The sequence below is a fragment of the Lampris incognitus genome, chromosome 8 (genome assembly GCF_029633865.1).
Source record: "Lampris incognitus isolate fLamInc1 chromosome 8, fLamInc1.hap2, whole genome shotgun sequence".
Lineage (NCBI taxonomy): Eukaryota > Metazoa > Chordata > Actinopteri > Lampriformes > Lampridae > Lampris > Lampris incognitus.
This window is the reverse complement of record NC_079218.1, coordinates 14098439-14118455: the sequence shown is the minus strand read 5'-3', so window position 1 is coordinate 14118455 and position 20017 is coordinate 14098439. Positions and strand designations below refer to the sequence as shown.

Sequence of the window (20017 nt, the reverse complement as noted above, 5' to 3'; positions counted from 1 at the left end):
CTCTTTCCCATACCGTCACGCTGTGGCTGATCAACTTTATACCTCTGTAGTTACTACAGTTCTGCACATCACCCTTATTCTTGAAAATTGTTACCAGTATGCTTCTTCACTCCTCAGGCATCCTCTCACTTTCCAAGATTGTGTTAAACAATCTAGTTTAAAACTCCACTGCCATCTCTCCTAAACACCTCCATGCCTCCACGGGTTTGTAGAGGTGGTCTATAGTATTTGTTACTCAATGAGGAAAGTTTCACCACAAAATAAATTCTCAATGCTATGATCATTCACACATAAATTGTCAAATAATAGGGTTTTTAGCTATCAGCACTACTGATAGTTTTTGATTCTCTTGTCTTTGACAGAGTAGATAGTAGCTTTCATTTCCTTTCTGGTCCTGCCCCTCCTTCATTCTTATTGGTTGCTGGAACCAAAAGTGACACTGATGAGTTGTGTGCTTCAGTAGAAATGTGCATAGTTTCATCATTAGTCAAATAGGAGGAGCCCTCACTGCGGGTCCCTGCATTGCACCCAAAATGCAACCTTTCAAAAAAAGATATTCACAAAGTCCTTACTTGCTGGGACAATAGCGGTGCTTCATTCATGTCAATTACAGTGTGTGTGTTTTTGTGGTGTCAGAATTTGACCTATTTGAATGAAAAGGTGCTATGGCAGCTTTTCAACATTAAAACGCAACAAAATGAACGAAAATAATGAAATGTACTACAAGTGCACTATCCCGTTGAGTGGGATCTGCTTTATGTGCTGCACATAAGCCGTTCACACAGACTGTCATCTTTTTACCTGTCCTTTTCAGCAAATAAACGTGTAAGAAAACCAAGCAAACGGCTGATTGAATGGACAGAAGAGTATGATCAGATTTTCTCTTCAAGGAAGAAAACCAAAAAGCCTCTCCAGCCACCAGGAAAGGTAAACACTTTGCAGATTAACTTTAAATGTAGTTTTAGAAACGTGAAGAATTTGGATCAGGATCGGTCTTGATCAGTAGTGTACGTTATTATTATCAACCCTAAAACATAGAGGAGACTGATCTGACCAGTTATTTTTAAGAGCAAAGACTTTAAATGGAAGTGATCAAAGGTTGTGAGTTTAAAAAAAAACACAATAAAATCCCTCCGTGTCAGTAGTAGCATTATGGGAATTGTGATACTGTTACTGAGACTTACTGTCTTCTGGTTTGGTCACATATTTGATGGCAGCATTTGTAACTGCTCATCCCTTAATGATGGCTTTATTACTGAATGACAAACTCTTTGTTTATTTTCTCGGATTACTCAGCCTGTCAATACCAAATCTAATCCAGAGCCGCTGGACAAGGATACACACGACCGCCCGCCCACCAGCTTACTCCCTGAACTACAGACGCCACCACCCGAGGAAACTGCTTCAGCAACACCCTCAGAAGTACAAATATCCAGTTCTGAAAACTCATCTTCCCAAGATGCACCGGTACTTTCTATTGACACACTAACCCCACCCCCTGAAGCTGAACCGTCGCTGTCAACAGAAGGCCTCATCAAAGACAGTGGTGAGGCATATTTCTCCCTTTTCTTTTAACTAGCGATACTTAAACTGTGTGGAAAATAGGTCAGCAATCTCTGAACCCAAACAAATCTCTCCACAGTCAACAGAGACTTTTTATGGATTGGTGATTTATGCGTAAGTGCTAATGTGAGTAAGTTTTAGGTCCAGTCACCATAGGTGTACCTTGCTTTTGGTGTTTTCTCCTGTGTTATATTTATTTGGCAAGCCTACTGCAGAACCACTGTAGTCCACACCTTTTCAATTGATGAACTGAACAGAAAAAAATAAAATAAAATAAATGGAACTAGCACTTAGCGCTGTTGCCTCACAGCAAGAAGGTCCTGGGTGTGAACCCCAGGCCATCCCAGGTCCTTTCTGTGTGGAGTTTGCACGTTATCCCCGTGTCTGCGTGGGTTTCCTCCTGGTGCTCCGGTCTGTGCCCCTGAGCAAGGAAGTGGAAGGAAGAACGGGAGTTGGTCCCCGGGTGCTGCAGCTGCCCACTGCTCCTATACAATAGGATGGGTTAAATGCAGACGATTAATTCATTGTAAATGTACAACCGTATAATGACAAAATAAAGTGGTGACAAAAAACTAGAGAGCTAGATTGTCCCTCGCTGTCATGAGGGGGGCAGGAATTGAGGACCCAAATGTGGATGCAGTAACAGGTGAAACAAAAGATTTAATGATAGGAATCATGAGGGTATCAGGAGCAGACACAGGCACGCGACGGTACGTTCTCACAGCAATGAACTAGAATACACAGAAACATAATTGAAAAATCTGCATCAGCTTTGGGGCCAATGGGTAACCGAGGAAAGCGTGACAGGACTCAGGGCTGGGATGGTGTCAGAGCAGGACAAGACATGAGAAGAAAGCAGAAGAAGAACGCCACTTTATTTTGCCATTTCACAGGTTATAATGAATGTGTCCTCTGCACTTAACCCATCCTACTGTATAGGAGCAGTGGGCAGCTGCAGCACCCGGGGACCAACTCCAATTCTTCTTTCCACTGCCTTGCTCAGGGGCACAGACAGGAGTATTAACCCTAACATGCATGTCTTTTTGATGGTGGGAGGAAACCGGAGCACCCGGAGGAAACCCACGCAGACACGGGGAGAACATGCAAACTCCTCATAGAAAGGACCTGGGACGGCCTGGGGTTCGAACCCAGGACCTTCTTGATGTAAGGCAACAGTGCTAACCACTGGGCCACTGCGCCGCCCATAGATGGTGCCACCCATACAAGATGCAGGAAACAGGGCTGGAGTGGCGGAACCGGGAGTGGCTTTGACACTTGCTGGCTCAAATCTGCACAAACATAACATTTTATTTACCACACGTCTCAGTGCAAAGTAGCAGCATAATATACAGTATACTATATGCTCTTAAATGCAGCATGAGCAGCAAAACGTGTTGTACATTTTCACCATTGATGCTTCACCAATTGTATTCACAAAGGCTTTATGCAACCCGGGGTCGTCCAACCTTGGGGGTCGTCCCGGGTCGTCCTCTGTGTGGAGTTTGCATGTTCTCCCTGTGTCTGCGTGGGTTTCCTCCGGGTGCTCCGGTTTCCTCCCACAGTCCAACGACATGTAGGTTAGGTGAATTGGCCGTACTAAATCGTCCCTAGGTGTGAATGTGTGTGTGTGTCGGCCCTGTGATGGTCCGGCGGCCTGTCCAGAGTCTCTCCCCGCCGCTGCCCAATGACTGCTGGGATAGGCTCCAGGAACCCCGCCACCCTGAGAGCAGGGTAAGCGGTTTGGCTAATAGATGGATGAATGAATGAATGTTAATTTATCATTTTAAGGGAAGTTTCAATGCTCATAAAGTGCACATCCAGGAAGTATCCATGGTTTTTATTGTCTATTAAAACTTGAACTGCTTCAGTGTATTTAATATTCATAGAGAAAAGTATTTTCCTGTTCAGCGAGCCGGTCCCGCAGGCACTACATGTACCAGCAAGCACTGGGCGAGCACGCCAAACCAGTACAGCCATAATGCTTCTAATACTCTCTCTCTCTCTCTCTCTCTCTCTCTCTCTCTCTCTCTCTCTCTCTCTCTCTCTCTCGCTCTCGCTCTCTCTCCCGGCCCCCATGTAGTCATTTAGGTTTTGTCTTCCAAAATATGTGGTGTATCATCCTTAGGCGGTGTTAACAGAGAATGATTTAGATTTATGCACATGGAGATTATAAGACCGTGGTGTTGTTTTTGAGTGCAGTCTCCCACTAAGGGATCTGGTTTAAGATGCTATCAGCCTTTTGAATATTACATGCAACGGGGAGTTTCAGCCAAGCGGCCTCACCGCTGAGACTGTTCTCTCAGCTCTGCTGATAAACTCAGTGGGAACATGATGGTCATAGCCTCATTCATAGTAGATGATTGTGTGTAGAATTAGATCGCACTGACCGTAGACTTAGCGTTGTGAAATGTTGTGTAGTTAATTGCAGGAATAAGCATATTTTAAGTCATATATGTGTTGGTATGTGAACATGATTGTGAAAACTTAAGCTGTGGTTATAAATGTAATATTTATGCGGCTATACTGATCTATAATATATAATACTATAATAGACTATTTCTCCAAATGGTGTCAGGAAGCCTTTTTGGAATTAAATGTGACTAAGACCAAAGACATGTGTATTGACTTTAGACATAACCCCTCCAACCCAGTCAACACTAAGATTAATGGCCATGAGGTAGAAATTGTTGAGTCATACAAGTACTTGGGCACTATAATTGATAACAAGCTGAACTTTGATTGTAATACCAATTTGCTGTGCAAAAAAAAGCCAGCAGCGCCTTTTTTGTCTAAGGAAGCTGGCTAAGTTCTGTGTTGACTGGTCCCTGTTGACTTTGTCCTACAGATTTTTTACTGAGTCGGTTATTATATTTTCTTTTATCGGTTAGTATGCCTCTCTCAATCTTTTTTTTTTTTTATAAATTTATTTCTGATTTTTCCCTTTTTTCTCCCAATTTAGTGGCCAATTGATCCCTATTTTAATTCAAACACCCACCCTCGTATTGCATGCGTTCGCCAACTGCATCTCTCCGGCCGGCAGTCTTGAAGGAAAGCGCCTCCCCACTTTCGTGACAAGGCGAATCCAAGCCGAACCACTGTTTTTCCGACACACACAGAGACGCATTCACATGACGAACACAAGCCGACTCCGCCCCCCTCCCGAAGACAGCGTTGCCAATGATTGCTGCTTCATCGAGTCCGGCCATAGTCGGATCTGACGAGACCGGGGCGCGAACCCCAGTCCCCAGTGGGCAACTGCATCGACACCAAGCCGACGCTTAGACCGCTACGCCACCGCGGACCGCCTCTCTCAATCTTAAACAGAAAAATGCATTAACAAAGGTGATCAAGGTCTGCAATAGCATCACAGGTACCCGACGGTAAAGTTTGTCTGGTTTATATAACAAGCGGCTGTTAAGGAAAGCAGAATCCATCCTGTCTGACAGCACCTACCCCCTGCACCTAGAGTCTTAGACCTTGCCTTCTGGCTCCCACTTCAAATACCCAGTTGTCAAAAACCAACAGATACAAACACTCCTTCATTCCCTCAGCCATTTCACTGCTAAACTCCAATCGTAAGAGGTAATACCAGCTCCACCTTGATAAACACTGTTAACACTGTTACTGTTGCATTGCTGTTTGTTGGCTTTGTTCTCCTCACTACATGTTGTCTTTATTTGCCTTACATGTTCTGTTGAGTGTTTGTGTGTTTAAATGTTGCCCCTGCTACACAGCAATTGCCCCTCATTGGACAAATAAAACCTACTTGACTTGACTTGACTTGACTATACAGCCATTATTAAAGATGAAAACTATGCTGTTGAAATGAATCTGCTCCTGCCAATGGGAGGAGAAACACTGATTCATCACCATTTAAACAGGACTGGTCAACGATTCAATATTATCGTTTATCGTCTTTCAGTGGTATTGTATCGGGATGAAATTCAGATATTGTCATATCATGATACACAATTTTGTGGTCTAGATGAATGATAATGAGAATCTATGACCTACGATTTCTCACCAAATAAAGGGTGGAAATATCTGAGGGAGTATTATTTGAAAATTAGTGTCGGTTTGATATTATATTTTACATTACCAAACAGTTGAACGTGATTGATGAACCTAAGCTGGATTCTTAAACATGGTATTTTTGCATATATATGTATAACTGATATCATGTAAAATTCCTTGATGATCATGATAATTTTACATATTGCCCAGCAGTGTGTTTAAAGGTGATGGTGGAATAGTTCCGCTTTCCTGAAGTGTGCTATGAGCAGTAAATACCAGAAAATGACTGGTAAAGATCAGCAGGTTGCTGAATGAGATTGGCTCCAGATGATTTCAGAGGATTTCTTTTTTTCTCATCTTGACTTGTTTTCAGAGAGTGTCCCCTCTCTGGAGAGGAAAAGGAAGAGGAAACCTACTCAGAAAATTCTGGAATATTGTTTGGAGGCAGAGGCGTCAGCAGCCCCTAAGAAGAAGGTGTGTGTGTGTGTGTGTGTGTGTGTGTGTGTGTGTGTGTGTGTGTGTGTGTGTGTGTGTCTTATGAATGAATAAAAGAGCATTACACATGTTTTTGTGTCTGTGTTGATATCATACATATGTTTATGTGTATTTGTGTCTGTCATTTGGTACCCACACACTGACTGACAAAAGCTTTTCGCTGCTTTCTGTTACAGATCAAGTCCTTGAAAAACAACCCAGCAAATGCTTCTGGTCAGTGTAATAATGAACTTTCCTTATTAAATGATCATGGTTCAACTTCTGTACACTTCTGTTGGGGCGGCATGGTGGCGCAGTGGTTAGCGCGGTCACCTCACAGCAAGAAGGTCCTGGGTTCGAACCCCGGGGTAGTCCAAACTTGGGGGTCATCCCGGGTTGTCCTCTTTGTGGAGTTTGCATATTCTCCCCGTGTCTACGTGAGTTTCCTCCGGGGGCTCCGGTTTCCTCCCACAGTCCAAAGACATGTAGGTCGGGCAAATTGGCCATATTAAATTGTCCCTAGGTGTGAATCTGTGTGTGTGTGTGTGTGTGTGTCGGCCCTGTGATAGACTGGTGTCTTGTCCAGGGTGTCTCCCCGCCTGTTGCCCAATGACTGCTGGGATAGGCTCCAGCATCCCCGCGACCCTGAGAGCAGGATAAGTGGTTTGGATAATAGATGGATGGTTCATCTTCTTCTTCTGTACTGGTAAAACTCTTGGCATCAACTGAGCTTCGGGGGAGGGGGGTGTCAATTCAATTATGCTTTTGTTTGATCATCATTTTTTTTCTCAAACTTCATTAAAGTTATCTTGAAGGTCTAGATCAAGGCATATTTTGTTTAATTTGTTTTCTGATGCTGACATTTACAAGACAATAGCTAATCCACAAACCTCCAAGTCCTGTAGAATTAAGCAGTAGATAATAATAATAATAACACATTTTATTTGTGGGCGCCTTTCAGAGCACTCAAGGACACCTTATATGTAGTACACAGTAAAAAAACAAGCAGCACTGTATCAGACAGCATAAAATCAAAACAAAGCAGGGTAGACAATAAAAAGTTAATACAACAGATAAGTATAAAATCAACATCTGCACAAAACTCAGTGAAGCATGGATCAGACTGAATATGCCGGTTTGAGAAGGTGCTTTTGAGATGGGATTTGAAGGTTGAAAGAGAGTCAGTGTTGTGAATTTCTTGTGGGAGAGAGTTCCATAGGCAGGGGGCAGAACGTTTGAAGGCTCTAGTCTCCATTGGATGTCAAGTGGGCCGATGGTGTAGTGAGTTGGAGAGCAGAAGAGGATCTGAGAATGCGGAAGGGTGTGTGGATATGAAGGAGTTCGGAAACATATGAAGGCACTAAGTTATTAAGGGCCTTAAAGGTGAGGAGCAGGATCTTGAAGACAATACGGTATTTAACAGGGAGCTAATGGAGTTGCTGAAGAACAGGAGTGATATGATCTATGGAAGGAGTTCTGGTAATGATATGGGCAGCTGAATTCTGGACCAATTGAAGCTTATGAAGACACTTGAGGGGAAGACCAAAGAGGATAGAATTACAGTAGTCAATACGGAGTGTAACCAGGGTGTGAGCGAGTATGGTGGTGCTGTTAGGTGTAAGTGACAGCCGAAGACAATTAATATTGCGTAGGTGGAAGTATGCAGACCGAGTAACATTGTTGATGTGGGCTTCAAAAGATAATGTGCTGTCCAGGATGACACCCAGACTCTTAACCTGGAGAAACTATAGAATTGTCAATAGTGAGAGAAAAACTTTTAACAGTTTTGGCCAAAGTAGCTTAGTGCCAACTAGGAGGGCCTCAGTTTTATCACAATTAAGTTGAAGGAAGTGGTATGAAAACCAGGATTTAATTTCTAGTAAGCAAAACAGTCAGACAGGGAAGTGGGTGGAAGAGTGGACGTAGGTTTGGTTGATAGATAAAGCTGGGTGTCATCTGCGTAGCAGTGAAATTGAATGCCAAATTGCCTCAAATTTTTAAGAAGGACAAACTGAGTGCGGCCAGAGAGATATGATCTAAACCAATCAAGGGGGGGTGCCAGTTATTCCAATGGAAGCTAATCCTTCTAGGAGGATGTTGTGTGAGAGGGTATCAAAGGCTGCACTCAGATCAAGGAGAATAAGTATGGTTAAGAGCCGAGAGTCAGCTGCCATCAAAAGATCATTAGTGATTTTCACCAAGGCTGTCTGTACTGTTCATGGAGTGAAAACCAGACTGGAATTGTTCAAACAGATTGTTGTTAGTCAAGTGAGCGTGAAACCTGAGGTGCGACTGTTCTTTCAAGTGTTTTAGAAAGAAATTGCAAGTTTGAGATTGGGCGAAAATTATTCAAATTGTTGGGGTCTGCGCCAGGTTTTTTGAGTATTGGAGTTATTGCTAGAGAGACGAGGGAACAAGACCAGAGGTAAGGGAGGAATGTATGATATCAGTTATTAAAGAGGATAAAGAAGGTAGACAGGTTTTACTAAATGAGTAGGAAGGGGGTCTAACTTACAGGTAGATGATTTGGATTTGCAAATAAGACCAGATATCTCTGCAACAGTTGGGAGTTTAAAACTAGATAGTGAAGAAGAGAGGGGAACATAGAAGGGTGAATAAGATGAACTGTATGCAGTTATTTTTGACGAGGTCAGTTGCTGATGAATATTTTCAATTTTGCCATTAAAAAAGGTCATGAAGGCATTACATTGAGCAACTGCATACAGGTGAGGTGCAAGAGTGTCTGGTGTCCGTAAAATATTGTTTACCATGGAAAACATGGTAATGATGTGACTGGTTGGTGTCTGGTAAGACAATGACAGGGTGCATAGTGTTTTCCATCTTCATCATAGCAGCCGGATGAGCAAGAAGAAGGCAGTTAGTGTTGAGTTTGAAGAAGAAGTGAAGTTGTGTCTAACAAGCTGGTAGAGGACCTTAACCAACAGATAGTACAACATCAGTAAGTAAAACTCAGGTTCAACCAGGCTTTTTTGTTTGTTTCTGACACAACAGCCCTACTGACTCTCATTCATTTGGAATGGAGCTCAGACAACACTCACCTTGCCAACACCTACATGGGAGACAGACACTCTGTTACTATAAAACCAGAAGATTCAGAAATGTAACTTTAAATTAAATTCAGTTATTTTCAGAGTAATTCACAATGGGGGAGTGTAGGTGCTTTCGGACCGGAGGCACTTTTTCATAGTTCTAAGAACTGTTGGAGGAACTACCCCCTTTGCATTGTGTCCACACTGCAAGAACTGGGAATGATCACAGTTCTTAGAACGTCATTTTGAGGGACTTTTTAAGCTCCTACTTCAGGGTAGGTAATCTTTCAGCACAAGAGGAACCTTAAGTATCATGTTTACATAAGTGTACATTGATTGGTCGAACACTTGAGCCAATGCAGCACCGGTGTTCTGTTTATATGTGCTACCTATTGAGATGTGCTACATGTGCACATGATTAGGCAAGGTCAGCATTAGGCTTTGGGTTGGGGTTAGGGTTAGACTTTTATGGACTCGCACTATGGTAGCATTTTTGACAAGGCAGCATAAATTGTCAGAACATCTGCAAATGCCACAAAACATGGACAGTGAAGTTCAGGCTTTATTGAGTCTATATGCAACCACATAGCATAATTTCACATGTCTCCTTTCCAACTCTGTTATTATCATGAAACCCTCAACATAAAACAAACAAACAGCTCCAATCACAGCGTCCTCCATCTTTTTGCTGTATTGTGCGCAGAATGAGATAAACATTTGTATTCGTACATATTTGACATTGGTATACTAACTGCGCAGAAATTATGTTGGTTTACTAACCGCCGGCTTGCGTCACTTCAGTGTTCCTGGTGGTGTGAATGCAAACAGAAAAAAGCCCTTGAAGGTTCGTAGTTCACGGGGAACATCCCTAGTGGGTAGTTCCTCTCAAAAACTTCTCCAGAATGGTTTTGTCTGAAAGCGCCTTCCACTGATCAGCCAAAACATTAAAACCACCTGCCTAATATTGTGTAGGTCCCCCTTGTGCCGCCAGAACAGCTCTGACCCATCAAGGCATGGACTCCACAAGACCTCTGAAGGTGTCCTGCGGTTTCGGCACCAAGACGTTAGCAGCAGATCCTTTAAGTCCCGTAAGTTGCAAGGTGGGGTCTCCATGGATCGGACTTGTTTTTCCAGCACAGATTGAGCTCTGGGGAATTTGGAGGCCAAGGCCACACCTTGAACTCTTTGTCATGTTCCTCAGACCATTCCTGAGCAATTTTTGCAGTGTGGCAGGGCACATTATCTTGCTGAAAGAGGCCACTGTCATCAGGGAATACCATTGCCATGAAGGGGTCAGAATGGGCACTGACTGATCTCTGGCTACGCAGCCCCATATGGAGTACGCTGTGATGCACTGTCCGTCTGACACCTGTTTGTCATAGCCAGCATTAAATTTTTCAGCAATTTGAGCTACAGCAGTTCTTCTGTGGGATTGGACCAGACAAGTAGCCTTCGCTTCCCGCACACATCAGTGAGCCTGGGGCGCCCATGTCCCTGTCACCGGTTCACCGGTTGTCCTTCCTTGAACCACTTTTGGTAGGTACTGACCACTACATACTGGGAACACCGCACAAGACCTGTCGTTTTGGAGATCCTCTGACCCAGTCATCTAACCAACCCCCTCATGGCCCTTGTCAAAGTCACTCAGATCCTTATGCTTACCCATTCTTCCTGCTTCCAACACATCAACTTCAAGAACTCATAGTTCACTTGCTGCCTAATGTATCCCACCCCTTGACAGGTGCCATTGTAACGAGATAATCAGTGTTATTCACTTACCTGTCAGTGATTTTGATGTTTTGGTTGATCAGTGTATATCTTGTCATAAGGCAGGTCACACCACTTCTTTCAAGATCATTTGAGTAAAGAAAATTGTTGACACATGCTAGCTGCCTTGGATGAAAATGTAGTTTTCACACACAATTGATTTTATTTTTCCTTATCAACGTGTAGTTTACAACTAGAAATTATTTTAGTAAGAAGAGTTTTTATGTACTCTCTATACTCTGCCAGCGCACTTCCCCATTTATCAAACAAGTTGCCCACAGATTTCAGTTCAGATGATTCTCATTTGTCTTGCAGTTCTTGTGACTGTTGTCTGATAACTCCTCCTAATGCCAGTACCTCTCATTCAGGTGCCAGTGTGCCATCTTCAAAATCAAAAGACAAGCAGCTACCAGCATCCATGCCCAAGCCAACTGACCAGGTCTCCACCGCCGCCCCCTCCGTTAATACGTTGGGTCCACCTGACTCTGAAAGTGCGGAGCAAGCACTAGACCATGTGCAAGCAAGCAGAGAGGACTGCAAGTCACAAGAGGTCGGGAAGAAACCTGTGGACTCAGAGGTTAGCCATGTTTGTTGTCCAGCCAAGTTTGGTTTTATTATTATTATTATTATTATTATTATTATTATGATTAATGGTGGAAGTAATATGACCGGGTCCTACATGTCCTGGAAAGCCTGAAAATTTATAGACTCATCTTCCAGTCATGGAAAACAACTGGAAAATGACCAAATTGATCATATGTCGAGGAATTATTGTTGAGGTCATGAAAAATTGTAAAGTTCGGTAATAAAGACTTACTATTACCTGCTGACAGGTCACATTTTTCTCCATATATTTGTGTTGCGATGTGACATCAGTGTGTGAAGACTGAGCAATGTGTTCAGTCACACAGTCCATTTAGAGACTGTTGAGACTTTCACTGAAAGGTAGTATTCAATGATATGACCTTCTGTGAGCAAAACCTATTGACTGATACGTTTCATCACTCATCTAAGTGACCTCTTCAGTCTAAACTGACTGCAGGTATCCCCACTCTTATAATCAATACAGTGGCATAATGACCGAAAACAACAATCAGATTCATATGCAAATATGGGTGTGACCATTAACTAGACTAGAGTTTCAATGGCCATGTGTACTATTCACGGAGGATTTGGGGAATGTTTGTGTCGTGGCAATTATTTAATTCCACTCTGACATTAAATGAGGAATGAGACAAAAATCTCTTATAGTATTGTCACAGAATTTTAATATGTTCAATGAACAGACGCACAAGCTGAGACGCTTGAATGCGCGCCCCGATCTCAGAGCGCACCATCTTTATACCATGCAGTAGAACAATGCCCATTGCTTTGATTACAATGATGTGTGACTCAGAGTCTCTTTTGTCATGAAGAGCAGGTAGTTTCTACCACAATGGTGCATACCCAGAGTTGTTCCCTCATCCTGTCTTCTGCCAGGACCCTCCAGGACAGCCTCCCATGACACTCAAAGGGCTTTCACACCTCCCTCTGTTATCAGGCCCTTACCATATTTACAAAGAAGAGGCACTTTTAACACCACCTTCATCCTGCTAAACATGAGGCCCCAGGCATCCATTCAGACAATGTAAACATAGTATAGCTGATCTGTGGTCAACGATTAGAAGTAACCAACATACATATGTAAATTGCCCTCACAGTTTGCAATCACAGCATTGTAAGATGGCGACATATGTACTCATACTACATCCGTCAGATGTACGTCTGGGATAATGGAGACGTGAAAATACACATCTGTCAGGGATATGGAAGTGAACCAGTCACGTTGGTGAGCACTTCCTAACACCTGTTTGATTGTCAGCATGAGACACCGTCTGTTAATTAGCGATTTGTTGAACGGAGATGGATTGAAAATGGATCTCATTCCTCCTGTCTCTTTGGGGTCCAGGAAATAGTGAAAGTAAAAACCTTTATTTTTCTCTCCCTGGGGAACCCTGGAAATGACATGTTTCATCAGGAGCTCTTGCAGCTCCGATTGGAGAGCAAGGTAATGTTCCTGGGATGACAGGATTGTCTCCAGTATCACGTTGAACTGTGGAGGGGTAGAGGCAAACTGTAGTGTGGAGCCTCTGCTGATTACCGCGCTCATCCAACAGCTTATGGTGCATATGCGCCGCACTCGGAAAAGTGTTCTGAGAGCAGGCATACATGAGTCTGATGGGCTGTGGTTGCCAAGCAAGCAAGCCAAACCAGAGCCCTCGCTGCTGTTGCATGAACTGGAGAGCTGTCTGGGGCAACCCATAGGGGGCTCGTGTCGAAAGGGCCGACTGGAACACTCCAAGGATTGCGAAACGTATAAGCCCGCCGCTGGCTGCCACCAGGGAAAAGTGTGCTGTGCAGAAGTCGTGGTGTCGTGAAGTTGCCATTTAGGAGAGGAAGACTAATACCGTGACCCAATGGAGTGCTAAACTCGCATCCAGAAGGGGATGGGAGAAAAGTGCGAGTGCTGTCCACACGAGGTGAAATATCCGCACTCGTGGACTCATCATCACACATTTCAACAGAATGATTAATTATATGTGGAGGGAAACTGAGTGTGAAACAGAGGAGATGAGCTGCTTTAATATCGTGAGTCTGAGGGGCTTGTCAACCAAAAGATTAAGGCCTGCCGACTCACAGTGTTGGGGGAGGTGTGTTCAAAAGCTACCGCGGAGTCAGACGAGTCAGGGGCAGACGGTTACACAGGGTTGCAACTCTTTTTTTGGATACTTCTGTTTTATTCAAAACAGTACAACAATCATCAAATAAATTAATATTTAAACACACAAAGACACATAATATTCAAACACACTAAATTGCTGGCTAGACTCTTCTCTTCTGTAGTTCCACGGTGGTGGAACGAGTTACCAAACTCTGTTTGATCGGCAGAGTCCCTCTCAATCTTTAAGAAAAGACTAAAGACCCAGCTCTTTTGGGAACACTACTGCACTTGATGGACTGATGGAAAAAAAAAATTCTGCTTCGATGCACTCTATGCATTGCCTATGTGCACTGCCTGCTGGCACCTACGTACATCCTATTGGACTCTAAGTTGACTTCATGGCACTTACTTGTGTTAGTCTCTCAATTCATGTCCATTTTATTTGTACAGCCCAATATCACAAAATTTGCCTCAGGGGGCTTTACAGCAACACAACATCCTGTCCTTAGACCCTCGCATCGGATAAGGAAAAACTCCCTAAAAAAAAAAAAAACCTTTGACAGGGAGCAAAAATAGGAAGAAACCTCAGGGAGAGCAACAGAAGAGGGATCTCTCTCCCAAGACGGACAGACGTGCAATGGATGTTGTGTTTACACAATTTACACAATACACCATTGAAAGAGGATAACAGAATTATAATGGAATTATAAAATATATGAAAAATATGATGAGGAGGATGCCAAGCAGTGTACAGACACGATCGGAACAGCCCAGGACCCGAGCCACACAACCACCGTCACCATGTAGACTAAAAACAACCCCAAAAAAACCCAAAACACATTAGTCACACGTCTGAGTGAGAGAAGGATATAACACTGAAACAGGATAACAAAATTATATGGATTTATAAAATATTTAAAAATAAAATGTGATGAGGGGGATGCCAAGCAGTGTCCAGGTGGCACCCACAGTCACCATGGAGACCTGAGACCTGGGAGGAGGACAGACTGCACGCGCACAAAAGGGAGACTCACATCACACCATTCACACACAGAACAGAAAGGAGATGACATCATTCAGAGAGAGAAAAGACATGTGAGAGAAGAGTACAGTTTGCAATAATCTATACGCTATAATCTCGTCAGCAGAACAGTGCTTGGTAAATTCATTGAGACAGAGTCCAACCCACCATGCAGTACAGGTTTTGAAGCACTCGACTTAAAAGCAACTAATAGTAGGCTAAGGCAAAAAGATGAGTTTTAAGTTTGACGTTAAAGGGCTCAACAGACTCTGATTGTCTGACAGCAGCAGGCAGGTTATTCCACAAAAACTTGGCCCAATAGGAAAAGGCCCTGCCACCAGCTGACTTCTTCTTCACTTTGGGTACACACAGGAGCCCTGTATTTTGAGAGTGAAGAGCTCGAGATGGAATGTACAGTTTAAGGAGCTCAGACAGGTATGATGGGGCAAACCCATCAGGATGTTATAAGTCAGCAGAAGCACCCTGAAGTCTAATCTAACATGGATAGGAAGCCAGTGAAGGGAGGCAAGAATTGGTGTAATATGGTCAAATGTTCTAGTTTTAGTTAGGATTCTAGCTGCAGTATTCTGAACCATCTGAAGACTTTTAGTACTAGCATGTGGCAGACCTGAAAACACAACATTACAGTAATCAAGTCTGGATTAAACAAATGCATTTATTAGAGTCTACGTCAGTCATGGAAAAGAAAGACTGCATTTTAGCTATGTTACATAAGTGAAAAAGGCAGTCTTGGTGATTTATTTAATGCGCTTATCAAAGGAAAGGCTGGGATCAAATGTAACACCCGAGATTTTTGGTTGCCACACTTTGTATAATCATAGAGTTGTCGAATGTTATTCTTACTTGATCAAATTGGTATCTATGTCTAGCAGGGCCAATGAAAAGCATCTCAGTTTTATCTTAATTTAAAAGCAGAAAATTTTGTGACATCTAATTTTTCACAGCAGCCAAGCAGGCCTCTAAATTAGTCATTTGAATATGATCATCAACCCTTATAGGCACATACAGATGAGTATCATCAGCATAACAATGGAAATGTATTCCATGACAACGTGTAATTGGCCAAGAGGTGAAACATAAAGAGAGAAAAGTAGAGGGCCAAGAACTGAGCCCTGATGTATGCCATATGTAACGTCAGAGAATTTTGATGTAACATTGTTATAGCAGATACAATGTGTTCTTCCACATAAGCAGGACTTAAGCCAAGAGAGAGATACACCAGAGACACCAAAATTACAACTTATTCTGTCTAACAGTATACAGTGATCAGTGGTGTCAAAGGCTGCACTGAGGTCCAGTAATAGAAGCACAGAAGTTGAATCAGAGTCCATAGCTAGTAGAAACCATTCAACACTCTAGTTAGAGCAGTTTCAGTGGAGTGACAGGCCCTGAAAGCCGATTGAAAAGGTTCATATAGATAGTTTTCTTCTATATGGGTAGAAAGTTGTTGATACACAACTCTCTCTAGTACTTTAGAAAAGAATGAACAGGTGTCTGGGTAGCGTGGCAGTCTATTCCGTTGCCTACCATCACAGGTGGCTGGTGTGACAGAGGAAGATGCAGAGGACAGGAAGAAATGGAAACAGAGGATCCGCTGTGGTGACCCCTAACGGGAGCAGCCAAAAGTAGTAGTAGTAGTAGATACAGTGTCAAAGAAAAATATAAAGGGCGTCCGGGTAGCATAGCAGTCTATTCAGTTGCCTACCAACACAGGGATTGCTGGTTCGAATCCCCGTGTTACTTCCAGCTTGGTCAGGCATCCCTACAGACACAATTGGCCATGTCTGCGGGTGGGAAGCCAGATGTGGGTATGTGTCCTGGTCGCTCCATTAGCGCCTCCTCTGGTTCATCGGGGTGCTTGTTCGGGGGAGGGGGGAACTAGGGGGAATAGCGTGATCCTCCACGCACTACGTTCTCCTGGCGAAACGCCTCACTCTTAGGTGAAAAGAAGCAGCTGGTGACTCCACATGTATCGGAGGAAGCATGTGGTACTCTGCAGTCCTCCCCAGGTCAGCAGAGAGGGTGGAGCAGCGACCAGGACAGCTCGGAAGAGTGGAGCAAGTGGCCGGATAAATGGGGGGAAGAAGGGGGGAAAAAGCCACACAAAAAAGAAAAAGAAATATAGGGTTATGTTTATTAATATTGATTAAGCGGGAGAGATACGTTGCTTTTGCAGCAGATAAAGCACGCTTGTATTTCAGTAAAAACATGCCAAGATAGGTAAAAACAAACAAACTGCAGGCCCGCTTAAGAGCATATCGCCCATTGTTAAACCAAGGTGTAGGCCTCTTTAGTCACCTAGCTCTGGTAATAAGAGGTGCAACTGAATCTAATAGACCAGAGAAGGCCAGGTTTAAGTCACTAGTGAAATTTTCAACAGTCAGTCACTACAGTGAAAGGAGCCAAGATATCAGGCAGCTGCTGGCAAAATGCAGCTACAGTGGATGGACCGATGTGGCAAGTGGCAATTACATCTATGCCAACATTAACTGGACAGGCCAATAATGCTTCAAATTTGATGAGAACATGATCTGACACAGCAGATGTGGTTGGCAAGACATTCAGATCAGAAACAGCTATCCCATTAGATAAAACCAAATCAAGGGTTTTACCACTGCAATGAGTCGACTCTTGAACAAACTGAGTGAACCCAAAAGTATCAACAAGTGCCCGAAAGGCTTTATTTAGAGTATCACCCGCCTTATTCAGATGAATATTGAAATCACCAAGAATTCAAATCTCATCAGGGCATTCGGGTGGTGTAGCAGTCTATTCTGTTGCCTGCCAACATGAGGGGGAGTGGTTCAAATCCCCGTGTTACCTCCGGCTTGGCCGGGCGTCCCTACAGACGCAATTGGCCGTGTCTGCAGGTGGGAAGCCATATGTGGGTATGCGTCCTGGTCGCTGCACTAGTGCCTCCTCTGGTCGGTCGAAGCACCGGGGGAGGGGGAACTGGGGGGAATAGCTTGATCCTCCCAGGCTCCCACGCACGACGTCCCCCTGGTGAAACTCCTCACTGTCAGGTGAAAAGAAGCGGCTGGTGACTCCACATGTATCGGAGGAGGCATGTGGTAGTTTGCAGCCCTCTCCGGATCAGCAGAGGGAGCAGAGCAGAGACCAGGATGGCTCGGAAGAGTCGGGTAATCGGCCAGGTACAATTGGGGGGAAGAAGGGGAAAAAAGTTGCAAAAAAAAAAAGAAGAAGAATCTCATCAGAATGAGTAACAAGACCTGGAACAAATTCTCCAAGCTCTTCAAGAAATAGTGAATAAGAGCCAGGAGGTCGATAGAGTATCACAATCGGGACTGAGCCAATTCTATTCATGACTGAGGGGGATGGACCCAGAACAAGAGCCTCAAAAGACTGGAATTTAGATTCAAGTCTAGAAGTCAGATTGAAAATAGAATTATATATTAAGGTAACACCCCCACCTTGTTTATTTGCCCAAGGTACATGGGCACGAGTATCGTCGGGTGGAGAAGCTTCAGTTAAGGGAAGGAAAACATTTGGTTTCAGCCATGTTTCACATAACCCAATCATATTGAAACTATGTTCAAGAATCAGATCATTTATTAGTAAGGCTTCGGTAGACAATGATCTGATATTTATGAAACCAAATTTAAGCATCTTGTAGAAGTGATCAGTAGTAGGTAGAACTTTAGAGTTACCAATAGGGGAAATGTTAATTGGAATTAGACACCTTGTATTATTAGTTGACAATTTTGACGACCAATGCTTTGGACGATATGTGGTCACACTTTGGATAACATTAAATGTTTTGTTCTGTAGATTATTAGGTACTTCGTTGCACATCCCCACCCATGGTGGGAATGATTATTAGATTATTGTGATTCACACATTTAGGAGAGGAGAGCTTGGGAGCAATACAGCAGGGTATACGGTCTCAATGTTATTGATCAAGCTGTCAATCTGACTGATCTATACTGTGAGAAATTCCCTGACTAAACATATTAATTAAACTAGTTGACTCCACATCATACTAGGTTTAAACCTAGCAGGTTCTCTAATCACCTGCAACCTGCTGAATGATGTCCCTAGTGTCAAACTAAATGTAGACAGCTATCTATATTGCTATACAAAGAGAGCGGCACCATCCCCAGTAGGGTGAATGTCATCTGCTTTCAACATGTAAGGGCAGCCCCAGAAAGAAGGCCAGTTATTAACAAAGCCGAATCCCTGCTCATTACAGTAACGAGCCAGCCAGTGGTTCATTGAGGTGAGCCTACTGTTCATCTCATCAATACCCCTCACGGGTAAGGGACCAGAGACAATTAATCGATGCTGACACATCTTTCTGGCAAACTCAAGCATCCTGACTAGGCTGGCTTTTGTGATCTCTGATTGCTTCATTTTAGCATTATTGGTGCCCACATGAATAACAATATGTTGCTGTGCTGTGTGCCTGGGTTCCTTGATTCTCTCTCCATGATGCCAGCACCCTAATATTATCCTCTATGTCGGAGACTCTGGCCCATGGTAAACGGGGAACCAAGGCTGGTGTAGCTAATCCGATATTGCAGGTAATGGAGTCTCCTATCACTAGTGTGCGTTTGAGAAAGAAAATGAGAGAATCTAGCAATAAGTAAATTAAACACAGAAAATAGCTTAGTCAATAGACCAAATGAAGAGGTAAGGGCAGAACATAGAGAAGAGATAGTAAGACAACAAACAGCAGTTATCGATCTCCCTAAGCCGACTCTCATGAATGCGAAACCTGGAAACAGGCGCCCTACCACGTTACATGTTACGGACAGAAAGCTCTAGCTCCTGCCTACATCCTTGCTTGTATTGTAGACATATGTCGCTTTGGATAAAAGCGTCTACTAAATGAAATTGTAAATTGCACACATTCCCCCCCAAATCGTCAATGCCTCTTGCGCTGCTTCCGGGGAGGCTTCTGGGGAGGGTCGGACCAAGCGCAGGCAAAACGTCTGATCTTGAAGCCCTTCTGAGGCGGTGACTGTGGAGAGAAGGCTGCAGAGGCGGAGTCAGCGAGGTGACATGGGATAAAGCCGCAGCGTCTGCCGCCGGGATGTCTCTGCCGCCGCCGAGGCTCCTGGCAATCACGGCTGTCCCACCATTAACCAGAGAAGCACGTAGGTCATTCAGTCGATTGAGCCCGGGCGATGTGCTGTGTAATGGTCTCTGCGTCCTCTGAAGCTGATTTCATGGTGTCCACCATGTTTTGGAAACTCAGCCCGAAGAGTCCGCACAGATTGATGGGAGCTTCAATCAAATCTCTTCTCAACACCTCTGGGATTGAAGATTGTTGCAGCCATAGGTTACAATGAATCATGGTCTGCCAGGCTGTGATTCTGGCCTGGAAGACCGCAACTGATGCACAGAGCATTAAAATCGTACTGGCAGCCTTAGGGGGCAGCTCAG

General features: G+C 43.8%; 1 protein-coding gene across 1 annotated transcript in view; it reads left to right on the top strand.

Moving 5' to 3' along the window:
• Positions 1–20017, top strand: part of LOC130117113 (histone-lysine N-methyltransferase, H3 lysine-36 specific-like) — a 62349-nt gene that overhangs the window by 15725 nt on the left and 26607 nt on the right. Inside the window, exons 7-13 of the mRNA XM_056285261.1 lie at positions 815–969; positions 1324–1546; positions 5951–6051; positions 6249–6285; positions 11237–11445; positions 12817–12915; positions 13025–13255. Of these exons, the coding sequence (XP_056141236.1) occupies positions 815–969; positions 1324–1546; positions 5951–6051; positions 6249–6285; positions 11237–11445; positions 12817–12915; positions 13025–13255 (1055 nt within the window). The remainder of the gene's footprint in view (positions 1–814; positions 970–1323; positions 1547–5950; positions 6052–6248; positions 6286–11236; positions 11446–12816; positions 12916–13024; positions 13256–20017) is intronic.